Here is a 10,271-nt window from a genome sequence, read left to right as displayed (position 1 = left end):
GAATTCGATCAATGCCAAGTAGAGAATTAGGGTTTTAGAGAAACATATATTTTATTTGAATAGAAGAAACTCTAATATATCATGACTATTATATAGAATTCTAACCCTAGTGTTTGACACTCTTAAACGACCCAGAAAAGAATTAACAAAGAAAATCTGAGAATAAACTTGATAACTAACTCAACTCAACTATGACCTATTATATGAAAGATACAAATAAAGATAAATATTATGACATGAAATCAAACATATATAATCACGTAAAGGCTGAGGACGGCATGTGTTGCACTTTGGGCGGCAATGGGCGCCCTTCATGTTGTCGTCGATGACATCCGTAGGTGGGCCGAATGTGACTTACGGTATTGGGCTGATAAAAGATAATAACGATACATTCATAAATAGATTCATCTTCCATCAAGAACAGTGAGAGTGAGTTCGTTATTGGAGAAAACATTTTGGTTCGTTGATCCAGGTCCTGGAGTCGAACCATTATCCGCAAACACCGGTTGCTTAGGCAGTGGCAGCTCAATTATATCACGACTCAGCATCGACAGCACAATTTCAATGGAAGGCCTATCCTTGGGATATTCTTGCACACAAAGCAGCCCTATCTGAATGCATCGAACCATCTCTTCCTCCGTCTCTCTACTTGCAATGCTTTCCTCCACGAAACACAAACCGTTACCCTCACTCCACATTTTCCACGCCTGAAATTCAAACATAAATTATTTAATGATCAGGATTAGTTTCAAAATATTATAAAGCAAGTTAACAAGTGCTTACACATCCTATAAGGCTCAAGGACAAATCATCATTGAAATAGTGTGTGTTCTTTTCTCCTTTCACAATCTCCAATATCAGCACCCCAAAGCTGTATACATCAGATTTTTCAGAAAATCTGCCTCCCATTCCGTATTCTGGCGCCATGTATCCGCTGTTAAATTATCTTACTATGTTAGCAAAACACGCGTTTATTCTCAGGATGATATATAACTGATGAATATCATCTTACTATGTTCCCACGACTCTTGCAGTGCTGCCATGGTCTTCATTGCCTCCGAATATTCTTGCCATACCAAAATCCGAGATTTTTGGATTCCAGTCTTGGTCTAGCAGAACATTACTTGGTTTGAGGTCTCTGTGAATGATCCTTAGTCTTGAGTCTCTGTGAAGGTACAAAATGCCTCGCCCAATGCCCTCGATGATGCTGGAACGCATATTCCAATCTAACAGCTTCTTTGTTCGAATTGTAGGACCTGTCCAAACATATATATTATGAAAACTCTGCTGTTGAAAATGTTTTTAAATGCGTAGGAGGAATGTGATGAGTTGAACTGACCAAAGAGACAAGCATCCAGGCTTTTGTTTGGCATGTATTCATATATCAGAATCTTCTCTTCTTTCTCAACACAACCTCCCAAAAGTTTGACAAGATTCTTGTGTTGGAGTTTGGATATCACAATCACTTCATTCATGAATTCTTGCATGCCTTGTCCAGATTCTGTTGATAGTCTCTTCACAGCGATTTCTTTCCCTTTTGCCAGAACTCCCTGCCAAAACACACATCAAACAGCATATGGTATCGTCATTCAATGGGTTCAAACAATGTAGAATTGAGTATTACGTACATCAGACTGTAGTAATGTCATACCTTGTAAACAGGACCAAAACCACCCCTTCCAAGAAGATTTTCTTCATGGAACTGATTTGTTGCTTTAGCAAGCATCTTAAAAGTGAACTTTGGCAACTCACCAATATTTACTTCCTTTGTCTCATTTCTAAGTACGATTGCAGTTGAATCCGTCACGAACATTTGGCCTGCTTCAACAATACTTGTATCTTTCACTTTGTCTCCTGATTTGACAAAGAACATGATCATTTCAAGAGTGATTGTATACTTACTCTGTCAAAAGTGATAATAGATCAATCACCTTTCCTCTTCAGTATAAACCACCATGAAATAAACATCATAACAGATATGCAAACAAAACCCGCAGCTACTCCAATTATGATGTGCAATTTTCTCTCCTTGCGGCTATCTGCATACAGAAAGAGATAAGTTTCAATTTAGGCAAGCTTAAAAGAATAATAAGCTAGTAAAATCTGTGAAGGAAATTACCAAATTCAGACGCAGAGAGACGAATGTAGAGGCTAACACCAACACTACCAAAATCCTGAGTGTCAATCAAGGTGTCTCTCCAAAACATACAACCAATGTTACCATCATAAGCATAAGCTATGCAGGAGCAGTTCCTCAGACACACAGCCCGACACTCGTCTTGAAGCATAGAAGGCAAGGGTTTTGAAAAGTCCGGAACCTTCATATTCTGCAGCATCGCAAATCCATCTCCTCCGCATTGCAACTGGCTCTTCCTCCTACAACCATCAGTCCAATTCCCTCTCCTGCATTCATCCTCATTTACAGGCTCAAACCCTCTCAAACAACTACAAATAGGCGATGCGATGATATTACAGCTACCAAACGGCCCACACTTGCCGTAAACATCACACTCATTTTCCGGAGCGACCAACACCAAGTCCCATTTGTTCCCATTCCACACCTTCCGTTCCATACTTCCTGAAGAATTGACGCTGGATATTATATGCCTATCATTCATCAGCTGCGGGGTGAAGAAGAAATTCCCAGCAGTGTCATTCGTAACATGATTGAATCCATCCAAGTGGGCGTAGAACAGTCTCTTCATCCCAAGAAAAATGTAACCGTTCCACGGCCCGCTCCTCAAGCGCGGGCGCCCCTCAATATCCCTGATGTAAAGCTGTGGGGTCCCGCTCGTGACGTCCAGGCCACCGGTGAAGCGCCCTGCCCCGGGGTCCGTGGCGTTTTTCCACGCCGTCAGCAGCACTTGCTTCCCTGTCTTGACGTTCTGGCTTAACGGCATTCCCAGCACCTGAATATCCGTGGGATGTGAGAAAGACTCCCACAGCGTGTCTCCAGAGGCCTCTTCACGCAAGACAAGATTGCCAGTGTCCAGGATTTGGACTACTGGACTGACTAATGATGTTGTGAGATTAGTCGACCAGACGGTTCGATTGGTCCCGTCCAAGAGCACGAGATTACCGTCCCGGGAGAGAGTAACGGAGCCGGAAGAATCGGTGAGGGGTGTGTCTCTGTTGGCGACCCAAATCACGGTTTCTTGGGAGAAGGCGAAGAAGATGGCTAAGTAGCGGTTGGTGGTGTTTGGAGGAGAGAAGAATCCTAGTTTGTAAATCTGTTTTTGGGATGTGATGGTTTGTGGATCTTTGATCACTACTCCGGTTGAAATGGTGTCATTTTCTATGCTCAAACATGCAACACTTTGGATGATAAGAAGAAGAAGAAGAAGAATTGATTTGTGAAGAAAGAGTGTCATTTGTCCACTCTGTGGCTTATGGTATGGAGCAATGGGCTTATGATTTTGGTGGTTTGGAGTGAATGGTTTTATAGTTGAATGAATGGGACGTGAATTTTAGACCACTCCTCAAAAATTCAAATTTATAATTCTTTTAGTTCAAAGTTGGTGGAGAAGTTTCTTTCGTACACACTCCACAAGAGTAGTATTTAGTGGAGTAACAAAGATTAAGTATATAGCACTACTCGCGCACAGTCGCACTGTCCACTGTTTAAGAAATCATCTTAGTATTATCATTTTAATTATCCATGATTTAAATATTCATTTATTCAAATATATTCACATTTTACTAACTTTTTACGCAATTAATCCATTATAAAACTAATGTACTATTCCCTCAGTTTCCTAACTTTTGTCACAGTTGGACCAGGTACGAGTTCTAAGAAATGTGATAAAAAGTGAATTGAAAAAGTTGATAGGATGTGGATCTTACTTTTAAAGTATTAGTTTTATAATAAATGTGAGTTAAAATAAGTTAGTGGAATGTGGGGTCCACTACAAAAAATGCTAAAAAGCGAAATGTGACAAATTTTGTGGGACGGACGAAAATGGAAAAATGTGACAAAATTTTAGGGACGTAGGGAGTAAAAAATTGGTCACATACTCCACCCACTTATCCATTTTTATTTTTCACAAAGTTAAACAATTTCTTAAAACTCATGATGAGTCAAAACCAATGGAGTACTAGATAAAAAAGTATAAGGTATGATATAAACTTTGATTTAATTTAGAAGGTACCAAAAAATAATACAAATCGATCAACTTACAAAAAAAAATACTCAATTTAATTTGGAATGTGCTGAAAATAATACGAATGGGTTAACTTAGGATTAGGGGTGCTTAATCGGTTCTTCGGTTCTCGGTTACCCGGAATTAGAACTGGAACCGGCCGGTTAATTGAGGAACCAGAACCGGATTTTTCGATTCCAGTACCGGTCTCGGTTCGGAACCGGAGCCGACCGTTCCTAACTGGGAACCAGATTATAATTCAATTTTATTTTTTATAATTTAATATTCTAATAAATCTAAATTAATTGCTAGCTCTATTTTTGAAGTATTTAAAATGTTTAAACTGTGATACTTTGAATCTACAAGTATTTCCTCAATCCATTTTTTATGAACTAACTACAATGAGTGTGATATTATAAGTTTGTTTTTAATTTTCAAAAGAATTTATACAAATACAATATCATTTCATACAATAGAAATTTAACTTTATAACAAATTTATATAACAATTCATTTGACATACGATTTTAACCTGTTTGTGAATAATTTATTAACTGTTCCGTTATAAACCAAAAAGTAACAACAAGATCAATTAGTATTAGAAATTCCATTGAATATTTGTTTAGCCAAAAAAAAGGAAAATGGAATTCAATTTTAAATTTTTCTTTTTTTTAAATTGCTAAAGTTTAGAACTCCTATTCTTTTATTAAAAAATTGCTAACTTAAACTAGTCCGACCTACTACATTTGACATCACTCTTATCCATATATGAATATTATTGTATATTTGTATTGTTAGTTTGTATTTTTTGTGTATTTATTTGAATTTTTAGGTATTATTTGTTATATTTCTAGACGTTGAATTTTTATTTTTTTAGAATTGAACTATTTAAAATTATAAATAAATTCGGATTAAAATCACACATCGGTTCCGATTCCAGTTCTAGGATTTATGAAAATTTAAAACTAATTAACCGATTAACCGGTCCGGTTAGAACTAGAATCGGCTGAATAAACATACCTATTTAAGATAGCGATGATAAATGATTTGTCATTTGTGGTAACCAAAGGGGAGACTTTGAAAAGTCATTGTACGGAGACATCCATTTATAGCATTACTTTCCATTTTGGTAGACCGATTCCAAAGTCTTAAAGAGAATAATGTGCGTCTGTTGTCTGCTAGCTTTAGTGTTTCTATTCAAATTCAAAGAATATGACCAAGTGAAAAACCGACTGTCAAGCGCGTACCTACGCGTAAAATTAGACGCACTCACTACGGCAATAAGTTCGATGGATTTTTTTAGAATTTGGAATTATATTGTATTGCAATAAATAAGTAGAATTAGTAGAAATGAGTTAGTTGAATTAGATATTTATCTATGGACGGACAAAAAGAAAATGACATATTTAATGGCTGATGAAGTAAGTTTTCCCTCTGTTCGCGAATATAAGTCTAATTTCTTTTCATCACAAATTTTAAGAAATATTAAGAAAAATTGATAGTGTATAGTAGTATTAGTTTTAAATGAAACCAAAATGAGAAAATGAAACTTCTATTATTCACGGACAGTATTATATTTATATGTGATTGTTGGCGGGGGCATGTAGCAAATTATTCGAACTCCCTGTTATATTAGAGATTGAGGATTTAAATTATGCAATTTTATTATAACAAATCAAAAATTGAATGTCATACAAAATTTGGAACTTATGATGAAATTCTTTTATCTATATGTCAATACCCCTACAAATAAGATTAAGAGCTAACTACGATTTAAGAGCGTTTACAATAAATCGCTCTTAGATTTCTTGCACTGTGATTTAAGAGCGTTTAAAATAAACCACACTTAGATTTCTTACACTATTTATGGATCTTACCCTTTTAACTTTTTATCCATATCTTATACTCCTATTAATTAAGTATTCAAATTCGATTTATATTTTTATTTAATTTAGGAAATTAATTAAAAAATAAATTGAATTAAACTCAAAGCTGATAGAAAATTTTCAGTTAAATATCCTAGTTGAATTGATGGACTAAATAAAACGATTTAAACATAGTCATAGAACAATAGAGTACTATGAAATAAATGAAAAGCGTGGCCCATCAACGATAAGCACGAGTTGTTGTTTTTTTTTTATGTATTGCTAATCTGTTAATGGGCTTTAAAAGCGAAAGTGGCCCATTAATGTTAAGCACGACTGTGATTTTTAAATTAAAAAGAAAGAAGAAATCAAAAGAAAAAGCAAAATGATAAATGTAGATTATTTAAATGAGCAGTAGTACTCCATATTTTATTTAATACTACTATTATTAAGAATACTGATTGTCCATAAACCTGCGATCAAGGTTCGGATTAACCTGCGATCGAGGTTGAATTCCTAATATGATCATTCAAAAGCCGAGGCTTCAAAGTCATTTCTTAATTTTTCTCTTTTTTGATTGAAAAACCTTGTTCGAGAATAACCTTAAAATTTATTTTTTATAATTATGTATGATAATTAAAATTATGAAATCTTGGTTTATTGAAAAAATATGATATTCCTACCTCATGAGTTACTATAAGATAAGCACGCTGGACAGTGGTGTGTATCTTGATTGAACATCCCTCACAATTCTATCAGGTTGGAATGTGGGGGGCTCTTAGTATTGGAGTTTCAACCTTTTAGGGTTATCCCAAGTTATTTGAGTCATTCACTTTTTTTACTAAAAACAAAACATAAAATCTCATACTTTATTCTCTCTTTTTTCTTTTACTTTATTCTCTCATCTACTTTATTTAACTTACTGAATACAACTTTCTTAAATCACGTGACGAAAAGAAATGGCTCAAGAACGTGGGCTATGAGGGAGTATAATTTATTGCATATACGATTATTATTCAAGAAAACAAGAATGCCTAGGCTATCATGTACACTACCCTAGCTTATTAAGCAAGACATGAATATCTAATACTGTAACGCATAACTTAATGCTAAATCGCTTTAATTTATTTTCCGTCAACTTTACGAATAAATACCATCTCCCTTGGAGTATTTTACAATTTCATCAAACAAATATTACGATCTTTCAATTTTCCCTTTACGTAAGAAAGTGAAAATGAAAATCGTCAAATTAAATTGAGTTAAAACTTATATTTAATAGCCAGGAGACGATGGAGTACATTATTATTTTTATAATAATTAGGAAAAGTAAATGAAAAATTTCATTATACTCGTCAAAATGTGAATCGTTTCAAAAAAATAATATACACAGATGAGAGATCCAGATACAAAATGTGAGGTAATTAAGCTAATCGAAGTCATGAAACAAGATATCGGCAGCATGATCCATGAGATTGGGGCTTAATCTCAGCATCAAAACACAAAATTCCATCTGATCGAGACACCCATCGCCGTCCAAATCTCCCTCCTCCAACATAGAGCGCAGCAGCTCATCGTCATCTTCAAATCCCAGCGCCGCAGCATTGTTCTTCAAGCTGGTGAATGTGATCATCTGTTTGCGGGAATCCATGAGCAGCTCAAACCCTTTGCACAGCTCATCCATGAACCCCTCCGCCCCAAGCTTCTCCACCATCGCCGGAAAATGATCCTCGAACACCACGCCATTAAAATTGCCTTCTCTCTTCTTCTTATCCATTTTATAATTGCGATTGTGTGTGGTGATTAAATGAGATTGATGGGTGTGATTTATATATATATATATAAATGAATGAAAATGTGTGAAGAAGGAAAGTTCGTAGGTTGAAACATGGCGCCGACTTAGAAAGCACTGTTCAGATGGGATTCTGTTTAATCAATGCTACCATTATTGTTGGGGAGATGGATGGATGGATCGTCTCTCTCGATTTCTCTCTCATTCGTGGAAGTTTCACGGAAACGAAGAGGCGATTAGGTATCGTGCACACCATTTCCTTCTCTCTTCCATAAACGCTTTCTTAATTTGGTGTATATTCTAATTTCTAATCTTTGCTTTCTTTTTATGAATATCAAATCATTGTTCAAACGTATTAAACTAATTTACTTATATAATCATATAAAATTGAGTTACGACTTAGGAATTTTCGGGCGACACCTCTTATTTGCCTGTCAGACTTTGCAATGGGATCCCTCAAATAATAATTAATTCATTTTTGGTTTATAACTTTATTTTGATATAATTTTTAGTTTAACCTCAATACTTCATCCGATCTGTTTCACATTGAGTGACACATTTTCCGTTTTGGGATGTCATATCTTAAATAGTACTACCTCCGTTCCATAGTAATTGAAGCATTTTTTTTTCGGCATTAAGATTAAGAAAAATTATGTTAGGTGAGTTAAATGAAGGAAGAATAAAGTGGAAAATAAAAAAGGTAGAGAGATGAAGAAACAAAAAAGTAAGAGAGAGTAAAGTAGGTGTGGAAAAATGTGTTGATTTTTACTAAAAAGGAAAATGACTCTATTACTATGGAATGTACCAAAATGGCAAAATGACTCTATTACTATAGAACGGAGGGAGTAACACATTGCTTAAAATAGAAACATCATTATTTCTATTTTTTATCATTCTTACTTTATCCCCTTTTATACTTAACTCACAATACGATGTTAAAAAAAATCATGTTGGCAAAAATAAATGTTCCACTTGAAATGGGAGTAAATGAGTTATTAGAATCCATCAAAGTGAAATATAAAATTAATTTTAGTTTTGTAGCTTATAGCTAGCGTTGAAAGTACGGCTCGTAAGATAAGTAAATGACGTGAATTTTCTTTGATAATTAATGTGGACGTACACAACATACATTCATTTGTTTAGTAAATTAGATATCCAGCTCATTTTACTTATCATCAATCCCATGCCAGTCACGCTTTTGCGTCGAATTTTTTTTTATTGAGCTACAAGCCAATACTTAAAAGTTAAAACTTTTCTTAGAGGGTGTTTGGTAGCTTAGATAAATCATGATAGATGAGTTATTTTGGTTTATTTGAGTGTTTGGAAGATAAGATAATTATATAGCCCATGTTTAAAACCTAGGCCCATCTCGATCCGTCTTGGCCCGAAAAAATTAGTTCATTTTCTTATTTATGTTATCAGCCCAAAACAGATGTGTTAATTTATCAGGCCTATATCCATATCCAGATAAAATGTTAAATGACTAAACTACCCTATTCTTTTATTTTTTTTTATAAAGACCTGTCCCTTAAAATTTGATACATATCACCATTTCGGTCCGTCCCTGAAAATTTGATAAACTTCACTTTTACCATTTTTGATAATAGACCCCATATTCCACTGATTCATTCATATTCACATTTTATTATAAAAAGTAGGACCCACATCCCACCAACTTTTTCAACTCACTTTCTATTACATTTCTTAAAACCCTTGTCGGGTCAAAGTGTAGCAAATTTTGGGAGACGGAGGTAGTATCTTTTATCTCTGCATGAAAACCCCCAATTCTTCTAGCCCTAATTTCTAGGGAAGCTACTTCCATCTCGCCTCGCCGCCGATCAACTCTCCGACGGATTAGCACGCCGCTGTGATTTCCTTTGCATTCACTCATTCAGGTGGAGTATTTTGGATTTTTAGTTTGGAAATGGAGTGTATGCCATCCTTTAAAATGGTGACTAGTAATATAGGGTTCTAATTTGAAAGTGTGGGGTTGTAGTGAGAGTGGAAGTAATAAATGCGAGACGTATCCTCAATTTTGAGTAAATCATATTCCCTTGTTTAGGAGGAGGAAATTGCTTTTATTAAGTAGAGGAATGAGTGGAGAAGAGATGTTGCAACAAGAGAAATGAGTGGAGAAGCGATGTTGCAACAAGAGAAATGAGTGGAGAAGAGGCGCTGGATCGGAGAAGAGAGGCGCCGCCGGATCGGAGAAGCCCTACATTTTTGGGATTAAGAGAAAATGGGAAGAAATGTACGATGATATGTGCTAGGGACATATTTGGGATAAGATTAATTTTATTGGGTTAAATTAGTCATTTTATGTCTTTATCCTAATTTTTGTCATTGCTACCAAACAAGAATGCCAAATAAATTACTTATCTTAAAGCCAATCATATTTAATTATCTTATGATAACTTAACATGTCTACCAAACACCCCCAGTGTAAATCAAAGTTGAACGATTTCAGCTTACAAACTTC

The 10,271-nt window shown here is 35.1% G+C and overlaps 2 protein-coding genes across 2 annotated transcripts; both read right to left on the bottom strand.

Moving 5' to 3' along the window:
* Positions 1 to 223: 223 nt before the first annotated feature.
* On the bottom strand, positions 224 to 3,371 carry LOC125188349 (G-type lectin S-receptor-like serine/threonine-protein kinase At1g11300). Its single transcript, XM_048085138.1, has 7 exons — positions 2,120 to 3,371; positions 1,932 to 2,039; positions 1,652 to 1,854; positions 1,340 to 1,550; positions 1,013 to 1,256; positions 784 to 934; positions 224 to 707 (listed from the first exon to the last, which is right to left on the bottom strand). The coding sequence occupies exons 1-7, from the start codon at positions 3,369 to 3,371 to the stop codon at positions 405 to 407; spliced, it is 2,472 nt and encodes an 823-aa protein (XP_047941095.1). The 3' UTR covers positions 224 to 404.
* Positions 3,372 to 7,349: 3,978 nt separating this feature from the next.
* On the bottom strand, positions 7,350 to 8,182 carry LOC125202119 (calcium-binding protein PBP1-like). Its single transcript, XM_048100459.1, has one exon. It carries the CDS (start codon positions 7,775 to 7,777, stop codon positions 7,430 to 7,432), a length of 348 nt encoding a protein of 115 aa, XP_047956416.1. The 5' UTR covers positions 7,778 to 8,182; the 3' UTR covers positions 7,350 to 7,429.
* Positions 8,183 to 10,271: the final 2,089 nt, after the last annotated feature.

This window comes from Salvia hispanica, chromosome 1 (assembly GCF_023119035.1).
Source record: "Salvia hispanica cultivar TCC Black 2014 chromosome 1, UniMelb_Shisp_WGS_1.0, whole genome shotgun sequence".
Taxonomy (NCBI): Eukaryota; Viridiplantae; Streptophyta; class Magnoliopsida; order Lamiales; family Lamiaceae; genus Salvia; species Salvia hispanica.
This window is presented reverse-complemented; position numbering and strand designations above follow the sequence as displayed.

Bases quoted from the DNA above. Each gene is read 5' to 3' on its own strand.
- LOC125188349 (XM_048085138.1), bottom strand. From the start codon at position 3,371: ATGACACTCTTTCTTCACAAATCAATTCTTCTTCTTCTTCTTCTTATC. The intron at 2,040-2,119 runs GTAATTTCCTTC...TTCTGTATGCAG, and splicing joins TCTCTCTGCGTCTGAATTTG to ATAGCCGCAAGGAGAGAAAA. The intron at 1,855-1,931 runs GTGATTGATCTA...TTGTCAAATCAG, and splicing joins GTTTATACTGAAGAGGAAAG to GAGACAAAGTGAAAGATACA.
- LOC125202119 (XM_048100459.1), bottom strand. From the start codon at position 7,777: ATGGATAAGAAGAAGAGAGAAGGCAATTTTAATGGCGTGGTGTTCGAG.